Raw genomic sequence first — 27,360 nt, forward strand, 5'->3', positions numbered from 1 at the left:
AGGAGTAGTCAAATCAACAGTGTTCTGATTTTGTACCGTCAAACGACCTTTCAAAGCAAGGTTAAGCAAACATTGCTCACTCTTTGGCTATTTGATCTCCCACATGCTGATTCCCAATTGTGTCGATATTTTCAAGGATTCTTTCGTTTTTTTTAACTGGTAAAATAAAAGATAACCTGAAAGATGATTGCAATCGCTTTCCTTTTATTGCCAACTCGTTTTTGAATCTTACACACTGTGGCTGTGCAAACAACAAAGAGCATGATTCACTAGCTTCGCGCGTCTTTGACTCTCCAAAACGCAATTTAGTGTTTACTGTCTGTAAAGCAATTTATACAAAAGCTTGCAGTCTGGGCCCCAACAGGAAGGAAAAGAAGTGCAATCATTCACTCCGTTATTGGAAGGAAGTAATTTAGTTCCTGTTATTAAAAGATGAAAAAATAAAAATGCAGTTATTGACAACAGTGCCGTTTTTTTCTTGCACTCCATAACAGTGGAATGAGCTCGAAGTTGGGTAGTGCTCCTTAAGTTGATGTTTTTTTGTTGTTTGCATATGACGGGTCCAGACAATTTCCCCAAAACAGACAACTCCGTTACACAGGAACTTCCTTTTTTGACAAGGGTGTGGTGATGATTGTCACAAAAACGTGCTGTGGTCAAGGAAGCAATGCACTTTTGCCGTAGAGGCGTATTTTTCTAACGGCTACTCCTCATCACTTCAAAATCCCCTTCAAAATTTTGTCGGCTGAAATATTTCGTCAGAAATTTTAGTCAAAGTAACTTTTTTACCCTCCTTAAATGAGACTAAAACTAAATTGTTTGAGACTAAAACTATGACTAAAAAGTTATATTTTCGCCGACTAAAATAGGACTAAAAGAAGAGACTGAAATCATCCAAACTTCCAATGACAGTTTGAAAGAGCCTCATATCATTTCCACTGCCAAAGGAACAGGTCTGTGCTTTGTTCATGTGGGAAAAGAGACATGAAGCAGAGGACCTTGATTAAATATGACTTCATCTAAATATTATTAATGAAAAGTTGACTAGACTAAAATTGAAGACATTATTTGACTAAATCGTGACAAAAATGTTCATTTCTGAATGCCTTCAGGGATCATGGTTCCTTTCTTTTTTCTAGAAAATGGTTGTACTGTAACTGTGTATTCATTGTTTGAATGCGATCCACAAGTTCTTTTTGCCTGCTGTGGAAGAAATCGAACTGATTGAACACACTGCCAGAATTTCAATAGATTTTTTGAGAGAAGTGACTGATCTCCCTGAAAGTGGGAGCGTAAACTGGCCTGTGCACTTGCCTCTCAATTCCCTGGTTTATAAGGATCGTCCACAGACTCTGGAAGACCTACAGAATGCATCTGAAGCAAAATTGCCAATTTGCTTGAAAGAGTGGACCAAAAGTTTCAAAATTCTCTGAATCAGTGTTTTGACAATGGAGGCCGAGATTTAAAGGATATTCTTTTCAAAAGTGTCAAATTCGTTCCCATGCCCCGCCTGTAATAATCGTCATACGCTGCACCTCTCACACCCCTCTCCACTGCTAAAGTATGATGTGTTGGCAACCAAAAATGTGTAAATATGTCATGTTTTTTTGTCTTTTCCTTGCAAGGCTCACTTTCATACAGACGCTCACACATCGCCAATCCGCTTTACATGTATACGGTTGCTTTAGATTCAATTCCCGAATAATAGGCAATAATTGCAAACCCTGACCTCCTGTTCTCCATTTATTTCCATAAGGGCCTATTCACGTCACACGGGAGATAAGCGCTGTCTCTTGCTTTAATTCCCTATTCCCCCTGACCCGACCCCGTCAAACTTGAATGTCGGAGTCGCGTGGGTGGCGGTAGGTTATGTTAATTCCACTCCATGCAGATGATGCTATTATTATCCTCTTGCCAATGCCATGATCCATGCATTCCTTATTCATCAGACTTCCCCCCACACCGCACTGCATATGTCCAGGCCCAGCGCGCAGGGGAGCACACTCGAGTGCTTCCCCTCGGACCTATTGGAGCACAGACCCCCTACTTCAGCACTTTTTCTTTGCCTGTTTTCACCCAGAGGACAGGCGCACAATGACACGGCCCCGTTTAGAGATGCATCAGTGCCCGGGAAGTATTTGCCTCCTTCAAGTTCACCACCTCTCATCAAACATTTGCCCAAGAAAAGCCTATTCTCCACCAGCGCTGCTTTTTGTCTTCCCAGCAACATCTGGCAGAAATTCCTTCCTCTCTAGTCCGCCGGCGCTAATGCCTTTGCCAACGTTAATAATTGAGCTGAACAATGGTCCGGATGAAAAACTGGCGATCGTTTTTTTAAGTGTTGCCTTTATCTGTCGAGTGGAATATAGTTGGAAGATGGGGACAGAATAGATGTAATAAAACAGCAGAGATTTGCATAAAGTGAGGCATTTTTTACTGAATGTGATTTTGAGAGCAGAGGTCTGGGTGGAATGATGGAAGATGCAAAATGTACAGACTTGAATCATTAAATCCAATCAGTCAAAAACATATCTGTTTCAAAGCCAACGTCGTAGGAGCTGAAGTCGCCAACCCATCAAGTAAATCCAACTGTTATTGATTTATTCGACTTAATAACACATGGATGATGATTTTTTTATTCTTCTTTGCTTTGGTTGATGGTTGAATTTTGAAACTATTGTTTCATGGGGAAATCCCTATCTAGTTGCGCCATGTTCGCTCCCAAAATAGTGTTCAGTTGATGTCTCTCTCAAATTGCCTCAGTTCTGGTATTAGCTACGTGACCAAGTAGATATTACTGTGTCTCAGGTCTAGTAATAGCAGCTTGATCATGTCTCAAAAGATGGGAGTGTCATTTTGATATACTACCAATAATAGAGTTACGGGTCAAATCATGCGTCATATTGCTAATAATAAATTCTTCTTTCTTTTACACCACACTTGTTGTAAATGCATCAGATTAATGTTTTCACAATTGGAACATTGCAAGTTTTTGTTTGTGTTACCCATCCCTACTGTTTACAACATCAGTGTTTTTAAAGAACAAATCGGAATGACTTGCAGGTTGGTAGGCACTTCAGAGCAGCAGCGGGGCGGCGGTGTGATGCGGGAGGTCAGTTTCAGGGGGGAGAGGCTGTTAATGCTTTACCAGGCAGCGGCAGAAGGGGAGCGACAAAGGAGGCCAAGCCCATTGAAAAGGCCAACAGTGCAGCTCGTCCCGCATGCCAGGCATTCCACAGCGCTGTGCAAAGGTCTGAGCCGCCGGGCCTTTCTCATGAGGACCACCTAAAACACACACAGACAAAGCCAAGGCCCACTGTTTGATGCCCACCAACCGTCACTGATTCCATCTCCGCTCCCAGCAGCACGGCCCCAGCGCAGGGAGAGAGCGGGGCAGACTCGCTGAAGTGAAGGAGTTAAGCGGCTGGATCTGTGTTCTAGGTGATGTGAAAAGGAAAGTCGAATAGTTCAGATTCACTGCTGGGGTAAACGTGTAGGCTCAGACCAGAGGCAGGTAGTAGCCCAAGAGGATTAGGTTATTCAGTAGTTTGTTGCTTCCTTGCTTTGACAATTTGAACTGTTGAATAAAGCCTAATGGCCAAAAAGTCTTTGCTTCATTAAATTCATCTAAATCACTTTGCTTCGTCAAATTACAGTTTGCACTGTAATCTGCCACTTACGAAGTGCAATTCAAAATGCACACATTTTAAATTGTGCGTATGACGGCTTGTTGTAAAAAAGCATTTATTTGTGACTGTTTGACCCCAGCACAAAATGTTCTTGTGCCGTCTGTTAAAGCTGAGCTGCCATTTTGCAGTCTGCATTTTCACATAGGCGATAATAAACAGTTTGCATAAGCAGTGTTTTTAAATGGGCAGGTGCAAAGAGCCATTAGTGACTACTCCTGTGAAATGCAGATATTAGTCTGTCTGCAGTGAATGAGCAAGGGCTGTGTCCGGCATCAGCCCACAGCACCCCTGATGGCTGTTAATGGAGGGCTTGTTTATGGGTGGAAATAATGGTTTATGTGTTAGTTCAAAGGAAAAGGGGACTTGACGTTTAACATATCATAATTGTGACTTATAAACTTTCTTTTGGATACCTCTGCATTGATATATTACATTATGTAATTTGAAATAATGGCCTCATGGAAAAGTCAAGACTGTTGGTATACATTTTGAATTGACCTGGAGAGCCCTCTACAGGCTGCAGGGAGAATGACAAATGATCACAAGCCACTGTCTTTAGCTAACAGCATGATAACAAATCGATGGTGCTGTGATGTGCACACCTCGGCTCCATTAAGGGTTTCAGAAATGTGGCGGACACACTGTACCGGTTTCCGAACAAAATCCTGAAAATGTCGCTATCCTACACGGACTGGCGTTTTTCGATACCATATTGCATTCGTTACGCGCATACTGCACGTTTTCGTGTGGTTTCGGCACGTTATGTGCTGCTCTGTATTGCAACAAGTGAGGGCCCTCCAATTCTTTCCCCGTGCGTTGCGCTCGGGAGGATGCCTTCTCTCTCTTTGCGCACCTCCTCGTTTCGCCGGACTGCACCATCGCTGCCTCCTTCAGCGGGGGGGCGAGGGGGGCCTGCCTGTGTAATCCGATGCCGCTCGTCGTGCAGCTCCTCTGACGCTCTGGCCGCACTCCTCCTCCTTTTTTTCTTTCCTCCGCTGCCTGCCAGTGTCACCCTCTCTCCCTCTCATCTGCTCACTCCCCTGCGAGGCGAGGCGGGTGCACACGCCTCTGGGACCGTCACAGCCGCAGCATTGTTCAGCGAAGGGAGCGAGCCACTATACGGAACTACTGCTTACTTACTTATTTAAATCATGTCTTTACCGGGGGATCGTACCGCACGCACGCCAGTCCGGTGACGCGCCCCGAAGCATGTTCACATCAGTGACCGCGTCGGATCTACCTGAGAGTCCACTGCCATCGCCTCCACTTCTCTGCCGTCGCCGCCGCGCGCTCGTCCACACCGCGCTGGACTTCACCGTTTAACCGCACCGAAGGGGATAAGCCACCACCACCGGGACACAAGCATGGGGTTCTACGGCACTTTAAAGATGATTTTCTACAAAGTGAGTACAGCGCCGTCGCCTCCTCGCCTGCGCGCGGGTCACCTCCAGCGTCATTATTTACCGTTTGCCTCGCTCTGTCGCCCTCGTTATCTTTGACGCGTCTCCCTCGCCACATTTACGCGGCCACTGCGGAGGATGAGCGGCGGTGTTTCACGCCCCACGAGACGCACATTTTAATTGCCTCGGACATTTCTCAAAGATAGTCTCGGCGTGTTTTTAATAGGCTACGTATCACGACTCCAATTTGGCTGCGTTTCCTCCGTGTTTAACTTCAATCCAATTGCTTCGCTACTCTCACTTTACAAGCAGGAATGTGCCACAGCGCGTCACTGCACACACACGTATTTTCTCTCCCTTTTAAAACGCATGCAGTCCGACTTCCACCCCTTTTTTATTTTTTATTTTTTACATAGCACCAAATCGTGCCAGGATTCTCTGCTTTGCACCTGCCCAACGTGGTCCTCCCTTACGCAGATGCACAGCAGTGGAAACATTATTGACTGTATTTCAGGCATCCTTGCTTCACCCAATGGCAAGGGGACCATACAGTTTAACCCCCTGTCTTTCATAGTTCGATTTCCCCCCCCCCCCTCATAATGAATGCAGCAGGGGGTGGCGGTTATTTTGGCACGGACCAAAGTTACGACGAGATGCGTCCGTATGATTGTGCGTTGCTATAACGAGGAGGGCTTATCCCTGACATTGTGCACTCGCCTCAGGCTCCCAGAACAGATAATGGGTCACTGTGTCAAGACTGCGTGAGGTGCAGCCTCTGCCAGGATGTTGGGTGGGCGACGCTGAGTGGCAGCTCTAGAGAAAGATGCTGCTAGTTTGTTGGATGGCGTATAAAAAAAAGAAGGGTGGATGGTGTGGCTGATACATGCCTCTATGCTCTATTGCAGTGGTTGTCAAACTTGGTTGTGCCTTGCTGTTGGTGGCACTCTGGTAATGTTATGCAGATTCAATTGTTTTAAGACATTCATTACCATCTGACTCTGTTTGGGTGTTTATTTTGAATAAATTGCACGAGGGCTTATTTCTCAATGCCATTGTACAGGGACTAGTAGTTGCCATAAGCATCTCCTCAAATGCTTTCTACAGTTCTACACATAACGAATCACATTTTAGAGAAACATTTAGGTGATTCTAAGTGTTGAAATATCATCTTGCTACAAACTCCATAGGGTAAAGCATATCTCGCTCGCTTGTTTTGTAAGTTTTTGAGATGAGCCGAATGTCAAGTTTCCTTATATGCAGTTGCCCAGCCCACCACTTGCATATTTCCATTAACTTTGAAACTTCTCAATTATCCGTTACTAAATGCTCTCTCCACGGATGCTTCAGCTGCTCCACAAGTGCCGACTGACATGGCACGTCTGTTTCCCGGGCTGCTTGAAAAACGAGAAATGAAATATTTTTTTGCAGCGGGGAATGACTGATGCTGCAGGATGTAGCCGGCGCTGAAACGAACCAGCACATTATGTAAGAGCGATTGGCGTCTTTAAAATACCATTAGCTTTCCGTATCCATCTGTCGTGTGCTTTTGGCGTGAGCAGGGAGGAGGAAGCTCTTATTAGCCATGATTTACAAACATCTCTGGTTACCTTTTCCCAGGCTGAAACACTAGAAGAGGCGTCAGCTATTCTGTTTTTTTTTGTTTTTTTCCTTCTTACACACACACATTGAAAAGAAAGAGTAGCAACTCCCCCCTTTCTTTTCACATGCCACACACAAACGCATGCATACACACAAGCTACCTCTCCTTGGCTACTGAACTGCCATTGCCGTGAGATCATCGTCCTCAAGAACAAGCGCTATTGGCTTTGAGTGCGAGCGTCTTAACAAGCAAGGCTACCTTATAAAAATCCCCCCCCTCGCTGCTTTTCAACTGTGACTAATCAAACAAGCTCCGTCAGTCAGATAATTGGAGATAAGTGGAACAAGCTATGCGCAAACACGCCTAGCCAGTTGTACACAACAAAGTGCAGATGCATGCGGTGCTCACTGTACAGCCTCAGTCCATTTTCTTTAATATTTTGATCATAAATCTAGGTTTGTTTTTACGGCTTTGGCTGCCGTGCGGGGAGCCGCTGCAGCAAAGTGGTGAGGGATAGATCACAAATCACTGCCCCGACCACAGTAAAACATCCAGAGGGCACCTAAGCTGCGGTGCATTGATGTGCTAGCCATGTAAACAAGTCTGCTCAGGCTACCCTTTTGATCTCTGAATACCATGTTGAGGTTATAGCGAAGTTTTAAATCTGATATAGTCAGGTACAGGAAAAAATAATCCTATTCCTTGACATGTCTTGACTTCTTCCTGCTTCTGTGCAGGACATTTTGCACTAACCACCGGCATACACATCACTGAAGTGCCTTGCCCAAGGTCATAACAATATAAACTGGCTTAGATGGAATTTGAACCTCTAGTCTTGCCGGTTAGTCACAGACTAAGTTATGTAAACTTATTGGAAACTGTGGGTGTTTCGTTGTTTAGTCCTCATGTTGTTTTGTCTTGTTAGATGAAAGATAAGCCAGTTAAGTCTAACTTTTCGTCACTATTGTCTTTTCTCAGTAGTTTTTAGTGTCTATTCTTTGTGGTTCAGTTTTCTCCATTTCTTTGGCAATTGACTATTTTTGCTTCAAAAGAAAGCATATGCCATGTTCAAATGAGCAGCGGCATCCCTATAACCTGTTCTGTTATAAGTGAATAGATGGTTAATTGCTTGCTAGCCAGTTATTAGCATGTAAGGCTACAAACAAACCTAATGCAGGCTTATTTTCTATGTGGTTTCTAAAAATATAATTTCATTGTCAATTTAGGAAGACAAACTGTTAGTAAGCATAATCCATCTTTGAGCTTACTGTCTGGATAGCGTTTTCCACGCCAGCATAGAATTTGCCGATGGCCTGCCGCTACATGTCGTGATCTACTATGTGCTATTTCGAAACTAAACTGTGCCCCCAAGGCTGAAATCACCAGGCACCAACGCACACAACCGCCAGTTAAACTAAATTACAGTGATAAACAAAAACACATCTTAAGAGAGGGGTATAATCATGGCAGAGTGCAGTTAGCTCGCCATGCTACCCTAGCATTCTTCATAACGCATCAAAAAGCTTTATGGATAAGTTCTTTCTCTCCGGAAGCTGGTAAAACACAAGAACAGGTTCAGTTTTGCCATTAAACAGCAGACTTTGTGTGGACTGTTGAATAAAAAAAATAGCGGATCCGGTGCTGGGGATGACTCATGAAATCCAGCTGATGTTTATGGAAGCCAGGAATGGACAAATTAGTGTGGCTTTGTGTTGTTTGGTTTCTCTTGTGTGGTTGTTTTTAAGTAGATAATGTTATTGATGCTTTTGCTTACAAGGAGACCTTCCAGTTGTAAGAAGAGGATGCATCTTTGTGCTTGAAGTTATTAAAGTTGGAGGTCTATAGTTGCAATGTAAATAAGTAAATAACGACCAAATTTCAAGGAGCCAATTCATCTCTTCGTTGTTGCAGACTATGGGGATTAGGATTTGATGGAGTTGATTATGCTAGAAAAAGACTTGGAAATGGGTGAGGATTTAAGTCCAACTTCTTCTAACTACATTTAGAGAAATGCTTTAACTAGAGCTGCACTATATATTGTGCCAAATCAACTACATTTGCTATATTAGGTGACACCGTACCACAAGAAGCCACAATAAAGATCACTGGGGTCTTCCATCCATCTGAAAATTGACTTTTTCGCCAGCACAGCCTGAGAAAAAGTTTTAGTCATGATTTAATTCATTTAGTTTCATTTTAGCCTTGCTTTGGTACTGATTTAAAGTGTTGTTTTGACACAATTTCATGAAATATACACGTTTCCTACCATTTTACTTTGAGTTTCATGTTGCAGTTTACCAGAATATTCAAAAGCAGTGACCATTGCTCTGACAAATGTGATAATATTGTTCTGCTAAACAATTTTAAACATTAATTCGAACGGGATGCATTGGGTAGGCCCTCTTTAAGAATATATGACTCCCTGGAGAACAAAGTCATTTTATTTCTTTAACTTCTGTCAGTTTGGCCGACTACTCAGTTTAACTTCACTTCCCAAACCTTATCTCTCACACACAGCAGAGACGAAAGCGAAATTGTACTTTTAATTCGCAGTAACGTCTTCCAAAACGCAGGCCCGTTTGTGTTGCATAATGCGACACTGTATATACACTTTTGGCAGCTCGGAGATGAGAGGCCCGTGATCGCTTGCATATGTGGCAGGAAGCATCGCCTGAGAGAAAGGCAGAGAGACGGGCATGGGATGGAGGTAAATTGGCTTGCCCCGCTCGTACACAGGCGCCTTTGTTTGCACAGTGGGGTACGTGGTAATAGGCCCTGGCTGCTCGTGCACAGGTGAAAGAGAATGATAAACACTGACTTGCTTGGTTTGTTTTTCTTTTTCTATCTCCTAGAATCAAATTTCACGGGCAAAAAAAGCGACGAAAGCAAAGAAAGGCTGGTGGTCTTTATTATTTATTATTTTTAACCAGTTTTTATCGCCTCCGGTTATAATACGGTCTCTTGCCGCTCGGTAATCACTGTTGTCACATATCTCCGACATAGAAGAAACTCCAAAGCATTCCAATCCAATAACGTCTCATCTCGTCGTCCGCTGATGGGGCCGAATCCGTCCTGCTTTGTTATCCAACGCCGTAATAAATTGAAACTGTAGCCGGGGCATTAAAGTTTAATTTCCCATTTGCATCCCCCCACTTTTGCTGCAAGACTCCGCCGCTTGCGCTGTTTTTAATATGCCGCGAATCAGACAGAATGTTCAACAAAGTCTATCATGTGCTGAAGCGTTTTTTTGTGTTCTGGGTCGAAATGACTGGCTTTTACCTTGGTGGACCATATTTACATGCACGTCGGCGAGTGGGAAGTAGTACGTGGTCAGCAATTTGAGCCAACACTGAAATATTAGCTGCTTTATAAGAATGATTGATTTCAGGACATGTTTGGAGAGGTCCCGAGTCTGTAGGGTTAGCAGGTTCGTAAGATCCCATGCAGAGGGGATATGGATTGTTTTGCAGACTGGGTTAAGAAATAGCTTTCCGCATTTGCTTCATATTACAATGTTGTATCCTCATCAAAAACATACCTGGAGCGATGTTTTGTTTTATTCATGCATGCTGGATACTCAGTCCTTCTGCCTCCTCCGCACTCAAAGCGCTAACCCACACTCCGATGAACATCACACGGGGAAATTTATGAAGGTCTTTTGCGTTTTAAGGTCCAGACACTTTCACCAAATTTGTTCTAATCCCTTTTCATAGTTAAGCTCGCTTCCTTGCCTGTTTTCCGGTCGCTTGTCATTACCAAAGTTTAAATTTTGCTCTGCTGGTCTGATCACAGGAGCAACAGAGACATGCACCTTTATAACTATATAGCTATATATACTGCCTGACCATATAAAAAGTTGCCACAAAAAAAAGTCACACACTCTAGTATTTCGTTGGAGCGCCTTTATCTTTGACTGTAGCACGCATTCGCTATGGTATTGTTTCAACGAGCTTCTGCAATGTCAAAAGGGTGATGGGAGAGTGTGACCACTGCGCAAAGCCTTCCCCAGCACATCAGAGATTCTCAATGGGGTTAAAGGATCAGGACTCCGTTTTTCCATACTTTGATATGTTCTTACCTGAGTTTAGACGAGTTAATACGTACCTGTCTGATCTGTGTGCGTGCTCGTGGAAGAGCGTGGTAGCTTCCAACTTCACCCCCATTTGGAGCTATAGGAATATACTGGGAGAGGCCAAATGCTAGCAACATCTTTGGTCGTTTTGAGTGACTGAGCGCACACACAAAGACCAGACAGGTACGCATCAACTCGTCTAAGCTAAGAACATATCTCAGTATGGAAAAACAGTGACCTGTTCCTTTAAGGTCTGGACTCTGGTGGTGGTCAATCCATGTGTGAAAATGATGCCTCATGCTCCCTGAACAACCCTGAATCCTGGCATCATCATCCTAGAATCATTTAGACCTGACCAACTGCAGCTCATAGCCGTTAGTTAAAAATAGATAAATAAAAAAGCCTGAATAAAGAATCATCTCTGACCTGTAATCCTCATAATCCACAATGAAGCCTGACTGCACAAAAGGAAAAAGCATTTTTGTATCAACTTACAGTAACACTTTATTTGCTGAATTATCACAGTGTAACATAGTTGTCTTTTTGCTTTGCAGATGAAAAGGAAGTTGGACCATGGCCCCGAGGTCCGATCCTTTCCTTCGGGGAAAAAGCCCTGCAAAGGCACAGAGTACCCGAGGTGAGAATCTTTTCATCCCCATCCTGCTGCTTCAAAGGAGCTCCACCTCTCCATATTTGCTATCGTTTCAAGTCCCCTCCTTCGTTTGTTTAATACAACCTCTTCGCATCACACCTCTTGAACAAAGCTACACGCCAAGAATCCATAACAACCAGTGCTATACGCGGCTTCAAACAGAATCCTCCCTCAAAATATTGTACAAGCGCTATCCACACAGCAGTCCCAGATGTTGCCATGCACATTCATATTTCATGGCGGCGTGCACACACGTAGCATGTAGCAGCATTAAAATTCAGCCCGAACACGGCCACTTGACTGTAAATGCTGCTGCGTAACTAGCCGTTCTCAGCTTCCTCTCCCATTAAATATAAATCAATAATGAAATGGACCCCCAGCTGCATATTTGCTGTCAGGGTACGAGATGGGATTTCTGCCGCTGCCCTCACATCACAAGGGCAGATGGGCGCGCTTTGAAGTCCTGCACTGCTTTATATACAGAGGGTCATTGAAAGGGAAGGCTCCGCTAGAATGTTAATTTTAATCCCTTTGCCCTTTTTCTTTTACTTAGAAAATCGGAATTAGTTCCAAGGCTGCAGCTACTGATCAGAATCATTCTGGTTCAATCAATCATTGAAAATCAGCATCTTATATAAAGATCAATAAAAGTTATGTGGCGCGTGTGCTGCCTCTAAAACAAGACTTGTGTTGGGAGAATGTTACTAACAGGGACATTACTCAACAAATTAGCTTCATCTAAGGGCTGGCTTTTCCTGAGTAAAAATTTGTAAACGTCTGATAATTACATGCTTTCTATTGTAGAATATTGATTAATCAGGGGGATAAATGGATATAGGATATACGGCCTCTAGAGAAAATGTTCTTTTTTACTTTTAACTGTTGTATTTATTGAACAGCCGTGTATTTTCAGTCTAAATCGATACACAACACATCCGGCTGTCGTAAATGTTAATGTCTTTGTGTATCTCACCTAACCCAGTCTCATGAGGAAGTATTGATTTGAGAGAAGAGTCAAGGCCTTTGTACAAAAGGCCCTGGTTAATATTAATAGTTTTATAGTGAAAGCAGTACTAAGTAACTTGTTTACCTTAATAAATCCTTTCCGTAGTCCCTCTGGGGTAAGACAAGTGTTTATGGGATGATTGGGGGTCTTTCATCTCCCCCTGGTGTCTCTGGCCAGAAAACCACAATTGCAAGTTGGCTGCCTACGGGTCGGAGTCACCAATACACACTGATGGAATCACAAAGAAGAAGCTAGCAGGCTAACGGGCAAAGCTAACTGGGGGCTAGCGCCACTTAAACAGTATTTACAGCCAAGTTTGAGTGGAAAAAGATGATCTCCATTGTGCAATTGGATGTATCCCTCTCTCCCTTTGTCTTTTCTGTCAGCGTAGTATTTACTCTCACGGACAATTAATGAGTAAAAAAACACATGTTACAACACCTGCAGTGGCGCTTATGGCCTCTAGGGGCATGAGTTTACTTGTACTGCTTTAATGTTAATTTACCCCTATATTGTGAAGTAGACACGTGGCTAAGTGTAAAGCTGCCAGCCTTAGGTTCCAGTCGCCATGGCAACCAGTGAGCTACTCCTAAACTGACTTGGAGTCTATTGAACCTTTTAGTCTGTCGGCTACATGGTTTGATATGTTGTCCAAAGTGATGACCACGTAAGTTTCTCCTTATTTCCCGTTTTGTGGTGCCTTACAGTGTCTTTGCTTTTAAGTGACATTGATTAATATGTTCTCCCATCTGTTCAGCGGGGTTAATTTAAGTAATATTCTGTATCAGATTGTTTCATGTCATCACAAAGTTTCTATCTTGCTCTTACAGAAAACCACATTCTCTCTCACTAAACAACCTTTGATATTTCTTAATATATTCCAAACAAAGCTATGCCGTCTCCTGCTCCGTGCTTATCACACCATCATACAAGTTGTCCCGGCTTTAGAGAGGCGTTCTGGCTGACACTCCAGGTTTATGGCGGGGATAAACACATCTAGTGCCTTACCGTCAACTCTAAACCTACAGACAGAACCTTCCTCCCTTATAGCCATAATTAATAATTAGAGAGACCAATTAACGCTATTCTATTTCCAATGAATCTCAATAATAGAAGAACTGATGAAGTACAAGTTGATGTAGTAAGGTAGTATGTAATGTAATAATTTTGTTTAAAGAAAATAACATGCAAATATACAAATCACATTCCTTGACAAAACGCCGAGATGTTACCACTTGGGGCCCTTAACCACAACTACATTTCCTTTTTGATAATGAACAGTTTTCTCTATTTTCTGCACCACAGCCCGGCAGGACTCGTCCCATGCCCGGCCACGCCCACCACGTTCGGCCACATCCGCGCAGCCAACGGCCAGGGGCAGCAGAGACGGCGCATCACCTCCATCCAGCCACCCACGGGTCTCCAGGAATGGCTCCGAACGTTTCAGGTCAGCGCCGCGCTTGCCTCTCTTCCCTCACTTCTCTCTCCACAGCTCCCTTGGGCGTCTCCACGAAGAGCCCGAAGGAAAAACTCATCAAAAAGCAGATGTTGTACCCAATCAATGTTCACTTAGTCTCCCAGATAATTGCCGCCGTGTTGTTCTGGCCCCGCGCATTACCATAGGCAGTGTAGCGTGGAATTGCTATTAGCTATACCTGTTCGGACTAAAAGCAGAGTTATGGCAGCACTTCTCCTCCGCTGCGCTGATGACTTTTTATTCAAGTTGTCATCTGGAGTTCAAGTCAAGTGGGGCTAGCTTTGGATCACTTCAATAGAGAATCTGGGTAACACAGTCCTTTCTTACAACAATGCACTTAGGGCGGCTCAAAATATCGCCAAGTCATATCGCATTACAGCACTATATTGCAATGGTAGGCTGGTGTTAAAAGTTATCTGATTGTATTGGGCACGGTGAAAAACCTGTAAACCAGTAAATAAATTACACCATTTCTTTGATGCTACTGATCTAGCTTTAGGGCTTTTTGCTTTAAGGCAGAAGCGTCTTAACAGTAGCGTGACCCACATAAACCGTTAGTTTTAGCATAATTTAACATATAGTTGCTTTGTTAAATAAAAAACTCACACAAACTTAAGCCAATTTCAATAGCGCTGCAGCCATAAACGAATGTTAGCTTTAGTGTATGCTAACTCTCCTCGCGAACTACTTCCGACATCTGCTAGCATTATGATAGCATAGCGTCATTTTTATTTTGGCTAAGATCACATTCTTTAGGTCCTAATGTCTTCGACAAGCCAACATGTTCCCTCGGTGAAAAATGCATATGAGAAAGCTTCTCCATTCAAAAATGCAATGTAATATTGTCTAAATGCAAATATGCCCATGGTGGCGTAATTCGGTTTCCCCAAATTACGCCACAATGATACAGAAATTAGATAATAATATTGGACATTTCTTCAATTTTCATATTCACTTTGCCATTGTTTATTTTATTCCCTGTCCTTTGCCGCCGCTTTAAACATCAGATTAAACCTCTAAACCGCAGTTGGGACTCTGTTATTTGTGCTCTATTAGGTTGCCATGGGTTTCATTACCTAAGAGATTTTGACTCATTATGTTGGAACAGCTTCCCAACCCGTGGCACCTTTACGTGTATTTTCCATTAGCTCCTGTGGCCCGGAGGTGCCACACTGTCTTTAATCTATAGCAAACCTCAGAAACCGCATTCTGTACATTCCCCAATCGAGTCGCAGCATGTAGCGTCTAATAGCAGGAAGAACTGCAAGTCGGTTTAATGAAGCGATTTGGGAATTGCAAAATATGATTAAATTCCCTTTAGTTCCCGAATTTGTTTGGTCTCAAGTTACTTCTTCTGCTGCAAATTTACTACTAACTAATCTTACTACACGTTCGGCTACAAGATCATCCCAGGCTCAGGCCACCGTTGCCAGAGTAGGTTGCTATGCCTCGGGGTCTTTTCCGTCTTGATGATCATGTTAGATAAAAAATGTCACTCTAATCAGCTCACACAAAGTTACCTGCCGTTCAAGCCACTTCTAATCCCCCCTCTAAATATAAAGTGACAGAGTTTGCCTCTCCCAGCGCTCCCCTCAGTGCTCCCCTGGATGTCTGCAGTCAGGCTTTTCATCAGCTGCTCATCAGTTGATCAAAAGGCAAACACTTGAGCTCCTCCTCGGCTCCCAGCGGATTCAAGTGTCTGCGCTGTGATCACAGGTGTAGGCTTGTCAGCGGGGGATCTCAGGAGGATGTTGACGCGTATTTGCCTCTTAGGCTATTGAGGATATTAGGATAAAAAAGACCCGTGATGTGACAGGTTAAGTGTAGTAGTGCAATCACCTAAAGGAGGCGCAGCAGTGATTGAGCAGATCATGTCGAGGCTAAAACAAGCGGATTAGAAATGTGTAGGAGTGTAGATGTGGTCAGGTAGGTCTTGGTTCATTAGATGTCTGGGAGCATTCACATTTGAGAGAAGTCTGAAACTGTTAAACTTGTACTACATGTTTGATGAGGTCTAAGAGGTAAACATAAGACCCCCTGGAGACAGGATGTTGAGTTGTTTGCAAATTATGTTGTACTTCCTAAACAGTTGCTTGCAATTATGTTTGCAGCTTTACCTTGGAGCGACGTATGGTTTTGTTATCGTCACATAGAAATCAGATTCTATTAATTTCTATTGATTTAGTGCCTCTAAGTACAAAATTACAGCCGTTGAAGAGGAGTGGACCAATATTCCAAGGACTACAATCAACAACCTGATCAGCGCTATAGTGCGAGAGGCAAATGGCGGTCACACCAGACACTAGGGATGTCAGGATTAACTGGTTTTACAATTACAGTGGTTAAAAAGGTGCACGGTAGGTTAAACGTAGGAATTTTAAGACATACGGTAAACTGCTGTCACGTCTCCTGAGCCGTAGCGTAGTGTATCTGTGCCAATCGGTGCGCACTCACCAGTAAAGCCTGAAGAAACAGCGTCCAGTGTAAAATCCACCCCAAAACACATGAAGTCAGCGGAAAGCTCAATAATGCAAAGTGTAGAGAGCAAATCTGATCCAAAGGAAGAGTCCCAAAAGAACCATGTGCAGAAACTATGTGAGGTACAACATACTGATGTGACCGACTCTCCCACTAAGGAAAACTGAACATTTCAGACTGGCATTTTATTATGGCCAGCCTAAAGCAATATTCCTACAGTCTAATCAGCATCTTGATAATCCATCCACCTCAGAGTGGTGGCATAGCTCAGCAAAGGAGATGTGCTCATTAACACAGATTTGAGGAAATGGGTCTTTTGTGTACATGTTTTGTATCTTTAAGTTCAGAGCATGAATAATGGGAGCAGAAACAAAGTGTTTTGTTCTGTGTATAAAAGATAAAACTGAATGAACGTAAATCTGCATTTAAGCTGGTGTAACGTGAATGACTTTTGGAACATTGACATAATGGTTGCCTGGTCATCAGTGTGAAAATGCCTGCACCGTATGATTATGTCCAAAGCCAGCACCTCTGGCTAAAGCTTTTAGCTGCCAAATTACAGGTAGTTTGTGCGTGCCAGATTTTCCATCCTGCCTCCAAGCCTGTAATCATTGTTGGGAGATTTTCCTGTGAGAAAAACAGCCGCGACTTTGGGCTCCAAGCTGCAGTGTTGTTCGACAAGCGTTGAACAACGGAATATTCTGCCAGGACCCAAACCCAGGGGTCTATTAGCTCTGTCGATAGAGCGCTCTTTGTCTCGATCACATTTTCCACCCGCACGCTGGCTCCGAGTTATGGACAGGTGCCTGAGAGAGAGCTCCGCCGCTGCTGCTTCTGCTCGGGGCACGCACAGTTGAGATCATTAATGCGTTACAGACACATTACACACAGCGCCATGTTCCAAGAGCTCTCCAATCAATTCAACCCATCAGACCTGTCAGAAGAAGCTGGCTTTCGGTGGTCTGACAGGCTTTCAGAGGTCTGACAGCGATGAACTGGCACCCAGAACACCCTTGGACATATTTTATATACACGAGTAGGCAGCATTTGCGTTTCAAATCCAGATGTGGTCATGCATTTCAATCCCTGGTAGAGGCGAGCGGTGTGACAGCCAGCTCCCTCTCTGTCCTAAGGCGCAATACAGGAGGGATGCCAATATCCCCGTTTAGAGGAGACGAAGCAGTTTGGAGCCATGTAGAGACAAGTCTGGCGTGGCTAGACGGTACATAAGCTAACAGCTATGCTTATGTAATGAATAGTGATGGAATATGATACAAAGGTTGAAGGTTTGATTCGATCCTTGTAACAGGAGCAACAGAAGGAAGTTCAATTTAATTATACTTTATCATCACTGTCTGACCAAAAGGCTACTTCTTTGGTCAGGTTTATCTTTATCTTTCAGGACTTAGGTGTTGTATAGTTACTGCATGCTCAGAAATGTTATGTGCCCCCCTAAAAAGGTCTGCTAACTACTTGATTGTACTGAATGACCAGCTTATCCCAATCATTTTTTATTGATGATAACGCAAACTAAATCCCTACTGTTCTGAACGTGCACTGATTCTGAGGCGGTTAATCCGTGATTATAAATAATGCCTCGTGCTCCCTGAACTTCTTTTCCATAACGCGAGCCCGATGAAACCTGCCTGCGCCATCAGAGAAGAAAAAGAAATAATCCAATGACGGAATAAGCTGGTCATTCAGTATTCATGTAGTCTGCTGATTTCTTTTCTTTGGCCCTTTCTTCTTTTTCTTTTTCTTCTTTTATTTCTTCTCTTTTTTTTCTGTTCTTAGGCTCAAAGTGTGTTCATCAGTGTCGTCGATTTGTTAGCTGACAGCGCAAGCTTGTATTCCCTATTGTGTCATGTGTCATTTCCACTGCTGCGTGCAGAGATAAATCTTTACCGGCCCCATCTTTAACTCTTTTCCTTACATATTTATTTAAAATCATAAAAGGTACTATATAACCGCTGAAGTACCCATAATAATGTTTTAAATCACACATATGTCCGATTAACAATCCAATGGAAGCTCTTAGTTATTTACTCCAGTCTGGGTATCGTATCTCTCTCTTGGTCGGACATTGTGTTGTCATTGTCATATGCCGCCTCAAATTACAAGATCTCTGCAGTTATTTATCAGTCAATAAAACCATCCTTGTTAAAGTGTGATAAGGGCATTCAAAAGGCAATCCCGGCATTTATAATAATCATCTCATTTGACGACTTGAAAAGTATGTCAACAGTGAATTACACTCCAGCGATTTGAAATGCCACTTTATTCTCGACGATAAAAGACTATAAAGCAATTTTTTTATGCCTGGCTGCCAGTCTGTGCGGCTCGGTGCCTTTCATTAGCTTCACCTTCTCGTTCATTGACACCAGCTGCCACATCTGTCCAACCATGTTTTAATTTCTTCTGCTGTAAAAGAGGCCACTTGAGTGAACGGTTTCCCCCCCCCTCTCTCTCTCTCTCTCGCAGAGCTGGACTGGGCCCGAGAAGCTGCTAGCGCTGGATGAGTTGATCGACAGCTGCGAGCCCACGCAAGTCAAGCATATGATGCAGGTTATCGAGCCGCAATTTCAGCGAGACTTCATTTCCCTGCTGCCCAAAGAGGTAAGCGTCCAGATTTTTGTCATATCACGGCATTATGTCATAACACTTCGAAATGTAATCAAATTTTCACTTCATTGTGGTCAAATTGTGTCATTGTGTTGGCACATGGCGCAATAAAACACAATGTGGTTTGGATTCACTGTTGGTCCGTTTGTTTTGATGATCTGGTTAACGGTAAGTTTGTTTGAGGACGAGATTGTCATTTTTTCTTTATTTCTTCCTATCTAGAGGTATTTTAAAGGGGCCAGATGCAAGTTGGTCATTTTATACTCACTACTGCCATCTCAGGTCACGCGTGTAACTGCACCTTCTACATTAAGCTCGCGCATGACAGCACTTCGACCCGGAGTGACAGTGCAGGATTTTAGAGGCAGTTGTGGTGAACAGGTCTGGGCTCATTCTACACTTTAGGACATTACTAGAACATGTAGGGGAGGGGGATTTTTAAACTGCGTATAGTCCCTTTAAGATTTTTTTTTTTGCTTTTCTTTTCTCTTTTATTGATCATTTAGGCCTGGGCAATTAACTGAAATTTAATCAAAAGGTTTTAGTCAATCTCAATAATCGTCACGGCACTTAATAACCGTCAGGATTATAGCCATGTCTGTGGCAGAAACGGCACCCAGATTTTAGTGTTTGGATGAAACAATTGAAGATTTTTGTTGTAAAATGAAACTGGAGGGACGCATTTGTTTTTCTGAGATTTGCATGTCTTCAGTTCATGAATCAGCGATGTGTATTTATTTTTTATCATGGAATATTAAAATCGAATTTGAGAAAGAAAATCATGATGCATTTTCTCTGCCATATCGTCCAGCCCCATGCAGATTTATTTGAATATTGAATATATTGAATATATTAATAATATAATACAAGTACGGGGCCTGAGTTTGGCTTTAGACCGGTGTTGCCAAACTCATTTTTGTTGGTGGACAAAATTCTACTTTCAGGTTGTGCCTGCAGGACAAATATCATAAAGATCATAATACCGAAGATTAAGATTCGGTTCACGATTTTTTTTTACAGTATGCCACAGCTGACATAAATGTCCAGTTGAACTAATCATAATCCAATAGGCTGTGTACTGGAGCAGAGTTCATAGCAAATACCTGCAAATATATCATTTACAAATAGAGAATGTCCTCGAAGGCCGCATTAAAATTGGCACACAGGCCGCATCTTTGGCATCCTAGCTTTAGACTTTTAGACTTAACCATTTCAGTACAAAATATTTTTATTCTGCAAAGTCCAAACAATGATTTGTTACGACTGCTGCAGTGATGACCTGTTAAAAATGATTAGTTGTGAATGACACCACCACAACTTCTATTTATCTGTTTTGAACCCGAGATCCCCCTTGTGCCTTATTCCTGTCTCCTCTCATCATCTAAGAAAAACAAAAGGCCTTTCCTGAGTGGGCGTCGAGTTCCTCCTCATAACTGACAACATAAACAAGATAAGATCACACACACACACACGGGGTGGGGGGATTCTTCCAAAACCGCCTCCAACCTGTGCATGGGACGCAGCTGATCAAATGCTCCGCACCTTGTCACTGTTTGGCAGGTGTTAGGATGCACACAGGAGGAGATTACAAGCTGAGGCAATAAGACGCAAGCTTTCAAGGTGTCCTCGATTCATGCTTCAAAGGACAAATGTATGGCGCGGACACAGTCGAAGCTGTCTCCTGCGCTGCCTTTGCTTGTGCCACCCATGTCAGAACTATTGAGCGCTGCTGTCAAAACCGCTTGACGCTACAAACATTGAAATCCACAGACTTTGAATCCTGGCTCCAACATGGGACCTTCTTCTTATGAGGCACGAGCGCTAACTATTGCGCCACCGTCACTCCACTAAAATGATTGATTACATCACGTTCTGCCTCCAAAAATGTCAACGTGGGCTAAGATGAAAACTGAGCTCATGACATTGTAAAAGTTTTGCTTTACTACTTCAAGTGCAGCAAGAATGATAATCCAAAAACTGACGGCCAATTTTTCATCCCCAGAACTTGAACGGGACAACAAGTACTGCGCGGGTCTTCTGATTAAATCCGAAACTTCCTAAAATATCCTTTGGGAGAGTCATTTTTCTTGCGGTGTGGTTAATTTGACAGCAATACCTGAGAGGCTTTTGTGGGGGGGGAGTGGACGAAAGACTCAACAAACTACTGAACATCAAGCACCTAATGAGCGGTGCTTGCACGATATACTCGCTCCCTACTCTAAACGCCATTTTAATTTGCTTTGGGGATGGGGGTTATCTCGGATTATTGCGCTAAAATAAAAAACGCCATTTCATTTCAGTCCATTAGCGACGACTGTCATCCTCACCTCGTCGCAAAAGCTCTTGACCCGCAAGCGCTTTATTTATATGAAATCCACAACGTGTTCCCAGACAGCGGCTCATTTGAATATGTTTGAAAGCAGGTCAGCCTGGCGTTTGTAGTTTTCGCTCTTCACATGAGTGCAGATTTGCGCTCATTGTTCTGCCGTGGTGTTCCTGCTGTGGACCAGTGATCTGTGTCTGGGGCTGTTTATTACCTGCTGCCGTCTAAAGCTCCCATTGTGCTTTACGTCTTTTGTTTTGACAAATGTTAATTGCATTCTGTCGGAGCGGCGTTCCTTTTCCCTTTGGTCACATCTGCATTGATAAAACCTCATCTTTCAACCCCTTTGCCTGGTTTTGCATTTATGATCTAATTTGTCTTCCAGTGTGTTTGTCTTTTCAGTGTATTTACAGCTTCACTTACTGTTTTGGAAGGCTAGGTTAATGTTTACGCGCTGTCTGAGTGCTTCAGACAGTTTACTCAAATAAAACGAAAGCCGGCGCTTTGCAAATTACATATTCTCATCTGGAGGAACAGAAAGTGAGCTGATGTGTTTATTTGTAAGAACTCTTCTGCAGTACTTAAAAAGTCACAAGCTAATGTTGGCGTTTGCAGTTAACATCTGTTTTTAGTCACACTCTACCTTATATAATACACATATATATATATATAGCACTTACAAAGGGACTTGCAGCTTTGTATCACAGTTCCCACAAAAGCTGTTGAAGTTCTGGAGCTTAAAGCATATTTGCCTGCAGTTATTGCTGCATGTGAGCTGGGGGGTTAGTTTCCCCAAGAGGTGTTGTTCTCTGATAGTTTGTGCTTTTTATGCCAAAAAATTGGGAGTTTTGTAAAAAATAGTCTTTTATCACTGATATCACAGCCTTAAACTAAGCAAACTGTTGATAAGATTTGGTGCTAGCGTCTCAAAAGCAAAACAGAAATAGTCTAAAATATCCCGTTAATTTCCCTAGCGTTAACATCTGGCATTTCTTTCGCAGTTACTTTACTCCAAGGACAGCGGCTCTCAGTAACTCATGCAAGTTGCAGCATATCATTTCAAAGTTTGTATTAAAAGATAAACATACAAACCAGTCATTTCTGCGCTTGTTTCCACCTGAGTTTCACACTTCTTTTACCCAGCTGTATGACATGCTTTTTTCAATTCGCATTCGCATTCCCCAGTTCCCGAGGACCACACGAGCGCAGCATGTGTCGCGATTACGTTTACACTGAGCCACCGTGGTTACTGCCCTGCAAGGGAGTTCACTGACAAACTCTAGTTGCATTACACATTTTGCCACTGTTGAGAAGCCAAATAATCCATCCACTTGTCGGTTTACTCATGTGTTAGGGGTGACGCTCTCTGCACTCGCTTAAAAAGAGATTCTGTGGAATTTGGACAAATAAACATTCAAAATCTTGCCCACCTTAATGGAGTAAAAATTCTGGTCTTTTGACGTCCCTCAAATTAAAATCATTGTTATCTTTTTCCTTTTTTGTGAATGTGCCCGTGATTAAATAGTTCAATTAAAACAAAAGAAAGCTGAAAACTTTAAATTAGTGCTGGTAATTAGCGGCACCCACAGTTTTTAATTACTAAATCATTGGAAGTTTTCAAATATTCTAAAATGGTAGATTAAATGGTTTCTTTTCATCAACATAAAAGAGATTGAAATTCTCCACATATCTTTGGGGATAAATGGAGTACATCCAGGTGAATTGGAAAACGTATTTGCACAGTCTGTTGACCTTCCAAAGTATCACTGTTTACTTGTGTTGACTCCGAACCCCCCACATCTGCGCCGCCTTTGTTTGCTAACCCCATCCCTCCCCTTGTGCTCGTCTCCACAGCTGGCTCTGTACGTGCTTTCCTTCCTGGAACCCAAGGACCTCCTCCAGGCTGCGCAGACGTGCCGCTACTGGCGCATCCTGGCAGAAGACAACCTGCTGTGGAGGGAGAAGTGCCGAGAAGAGGGTAAGCACTCAGCAGACGGGCGGCATGCGGGCACCCAGTGGGAGAGCTCTATCGCCACTAATGCGGTCACTGCGCTAGTTTACTGTTGTTTACACCTGCTTTGGTGTTTTCCTTTCAAATCCACTTAGTGCAGTCTGCTTCTCTGAGTCGCCACCGGCTGCGCTGAGGCCGATAGTGGCTGACTCGCAACGGGCCTACGCGGTCAAAAAGAATCTCGAAATGTTATTATTCTAGTTTCCAAGTGCTTTTGGGTTCACAGCTAATGCAACAGTGTCAAAACACTTTCACAATACTACAATTAAGGCTTGACTGGACCAAAACAAAGCTAAACATTTAACTAAATCAGGTAAATAATCACATTTAAGTTGTGTCATAAGGAATACTAAACTTTCCATTGCTGTCGTCTTCCAATCTGTCCCTTACTGTACATAAGGGACATTTTGTGAACCCGAGTTCAATCCGTATGGACACAAGTCTCTCTCTTCCTGTCACCCACTGTATGCTAGAACACAAACATTCTCATTACTGCTGTAAAATATCCCTTTAATTCTTACCACCCATCAAACTATATGTCATATGCTTGTGACGTCATATTCTGTTGTGTTGTTTTCAGTCTAAGGCCGTAATTAAAATATCTGATCTGCATACAAACATATCGATTAAGCTCACTGTTCGGCGATGTCTCCAGTTTGTAAATCCACTCATTACGATCAACCCCCCCGTGTGTCACCAGGCATCGACGAGCCGCTACCTCCGAAGAAGAGGAAAGTGGTCAAGCCCGGCTTCACGCACAGCCCCTGGAAGAGTGCCTACATCCGGCAGCACCGGATAGACACCAACTGGAGGAGAGGGGACCTCAAATCACCCAAGGTAACTTTCTCCTGCTTATTTTCAAATCCCCACAGCTCCAGTCGTATAGATCTGATAACAAATGGGCTCGGACTCGCGGAGAGATGATTCGATAACGGTTTGAAGCTCGGTGCCACGCTGAATGCTAATGTAAAACGGCCATAGTATGTGTTCAGCGGCTCCATTTGTCTCCCTTCTCTTAAACTCCTCCGTGCTTACCAAACATGATTAGCTAATCATTGAAAACCCACTCAAAGACACACACTCCTGTCCGCGCTCTTTTTGAATATGCAGGCCCACGTTGCTTGTCGAGCCCTGTGACTCGAAGGCAATCTTCCATTCATGCGTTGTCAGTCTGACGGAGAGGCGTGGCCGCTAAAGGTGTAGTTAATACTTCTGTCATTCAGTGCAGTGACAGGTAATCCTCCCCTGGACAAAAGTACAATTGTGTATCAGTTGTCTGCCTTGCCATTTATTTGGAAAGGCTATGCCACAGCGTTGAGGAACATTGTATTTTGTTCACTTGTTGCATGATAAGTATGAGTTTTTTTCTGAAACGGGGAAACAAAGAGAATGTTTTTGCCAGTGTATTTTATCTAAATACCTGGATAAAACCTGAACCAGGCGTTATCCTCATTTCTCAATTGAATTTGTACTGGGTCATTTTTGTAGGTTTACTAAGGCAAAATGTTAGATGAATAGACGATAATAAGGGCCTGTTGCATCATAATGTTTTATACATAGTTTACGGAAGGGGATTTTTTTTTTTGCGAGTATTGCATTTTAGATTTGCAATTTAATTGAAATCAAATATAATGGTTCAGTGCAATGTGGCAATATATCGATTTTGTGATATATCACGATATTTTGCAGGACGAAACGATATCGATACTTTTATTCCGATATCCATACTTTTGATGATGTCATGCATATTAATGACCAACGTCATTCATATTAATGAGGTAGCAGTGCCCTACGGTTTTCAGGCAATAGAGGCCAATGATGATCAAGAATTTACTTGGATCAAACACTGTCCCACAAATATATTACTTTTGATGGTAGTTTTTACTGTCAGAAATAAGATTAATTTTGAAACAGGACTATGGTTTCTTATTTATTTAAATGTAAATGAAGTCACTGACTGATCAATAGACCCATTTTCAGTATGTGAGTCAAGGATCATTTATTCACTTTTTTTTTTATAGTAATAATATGTTTTTACAAAAAGGTTAGAAAAAATGTTAATTGCAGTATTTGCGACGGTTATCGTTATCGTGAGCCATTTAGCGCGTATCGTGTCAATTAACCATTAACTACTAACATTAGTTTGTAGTCCCATTGAGAATATATTGCTCTATCATTTGTTAACTGCCAGTTTGCTGCAATGCTTCTTCAATCATAATGCAAAATAAAACACTAGATCAATATCCTAACGCACTTACAAAACCAGTGGACACTTTGAGCACCACATTCCGGTCTTATCTCCTCCGCTTTGATGTCCCGCACCCCGGAGACTTGTCCCCTGTCATCCCCTCTGGTCCCGTCCCGTCTGTTTCTCCCTCACCGCACATGCAGCCTCCACCCTTTACCTGCCCCTAACGTCAACACTGCCATCTCACTTTCAACTGCCCCTCTCCCGCAGGTGCTGAAAGGCCACGACGACCACGTGATCACCTGCCTGCAGTTCTGTGGCAACCGCATCGTGAGCGGCTCCGACGACAACACGCTCAAAGTGTGGTCGGCCATCACGGGGAAGGTAAGCCGGGGGTTTCCCATTCACGTCGTCGGCTAAACTAACAATAGATTTTTTTCTCAGGTTTATGCTCTCTTCCTGAAGCGTTCACATTCAAGAGAATATTGAAATAGCTGCATAACCGAATGAAGCGGCCACTGTATGTTTAGCTCTCCACCATAAGCGTTTGATTTCCTTCGATTGAGCTTTGATTTGATCCATCATTGAGTCAGTCCTCATAATAATTACAACAAACAAACCCCGCCGCCAGCCTTTTACGAATTCCCGTCCATACCCACGCGCTCTCCCTTTGATCTGGGCCCTCTTTTCTCCCGCACGTCCAGCCCCTTCCTGACTTGTTACACCGCACATGTCCAGAGCTCGGTTAGTATTCATGACTGACTCCGCTGCAGCCACACGGGCGCTGCACTGAAACCTCAACTCTGGGCGTGGGGGGAAGAAAAGCCTGTGCTTGTATAGAGCGTAGGAGCGCTTCACACAGGCTAGTAAATCAACCCGGCTTTTGTGCTGCCGCAGAGTGGAATTTTTTTTTTTTTTCTACAAGACCTACTAAAAATCACGCCACGTCCCATTTGCCTCTTTACATATTCATGCTGCATATTGGCAAAGATAGCCCGCATTGCTCAGATCTCTCCTTTTGAACTGCAAATGTACAGTGTCAGTCGGATGCCCAGTAAACCTGCTTCGAGTTTGTTCAAAAACAAGCTTCACAAGACTTTCTGTGGATGGTAAGTCAGGTTTCATGTTTCAACTTTTCAGACCCATTTTGCTGCTATTATGTTAATTCTTCTGTATAGCTCGCCATCGTATATTTGCACCGTCCTGTAAAATGACCTCCAGAGAGAATGTTAGTCTTGCTCTCAAAGTACACAGTCCGGAGAAGCCCGCTCTCTCCTCCGCGCTGCACACACTGGCTCTCACAGATACTCCAGTTTGGCCACGGGCCCAGCGGTGATTACACGCGTATCAGTCACAGCATTGGCTGATCTGAAGAGATGCAGCCAAGGTCATCTGATAGGCATGGAGCTTGCATCGGTTCTACTTTTCCCCGGCACTAATGCATTCGGTGGCATCTTGTTGCTGTAGCAGGGTTACCACATTGCGCCCACTGGCATTCAAGATGTCATGAAGCAGGGGAAGATGTTTTTATTGTTGACATGGTATGCTCTCAATTACAACTCAGGGATGATAGGCAAATGACGAGCCGTAACTTTGATGGCAAAAAAACAAGTTAAGGCTTATGGCAGGTTGATGTCTGAGGAGACCTCAGAACTGAAGAACAAACCGCTCCCAATGAAAACCATTCCAAAACATTTTATATAATTTGTCAATTACTCTTGGAAAATTGAAATTGAATTAGTTCACAATACTCTTTACTACAAAGCTTTAGCCTCACAAACAAATCCACCTTGTCTTCAGCCTGACAGCGTCGACCCTGTGTTTCTCCTCCTCTAAATCTCT

The 27,360-nt window shown here is 43.2% G+C and overlaps 1 protein-coding gene across 5 annotated transcripts in view; it reads left to right on the forward strand.

Annotated features, from left to right (window-relative positions):
• fbxw7 (F-box and WD repeat domain containing 7) overlaps window positions 1-27,360 on the forward strand; it is a 106,427-nt gene that overhangs the window by 64,809 nt on the left and 14,258 nt on the right. For 4 of the 5 annotated variants that reach the window (XM_079552706.1, XM_079552705.1, XM_079552707.1 and 1 more), the window contains 6 exons: window positions 11,316-11,398; window positions 13,725-13,866; window positions 18,856-18,990; window positions 23,174-23,297; window positions 24,031-24,167; window positions 25,789-25,902. In XM_079552706.1, coding sequence (XP_079408832.1) covers window positions 11,316-11,398; window positions 13,725-13,866; window positions 18,856-18,990; window positions 23,174-23,297; window positions 24,031-24,167; window positions 25,789-25,902 — 735 coding nt within the window. Of the gene's footprint in view, window positions 1-4,586; window positions 5,093-11,315; window positions 11,399-13,724; window positions 13,867-18,855; window positions 18,991-23,173; window positions 23,298-24,030; window positions 24,168-25,788; window positions 25,903-27,360 lie in introns of those variants that run through there. The other variant, XM_079552708.1, reaches the window with a different exon arrangement.

This window comes from Gobius niger (genome assembly GCF_951799975.1).
Source record: "Gobius niger genome assembly, chromosome: 3".
In the NCBI taxonomy this organism is placed as follows: Eukaryota; Metazoa; Chordata; class Actinopteri; order Gobiiformes; family Gobiidae; genus Gobius; species Gobius niger.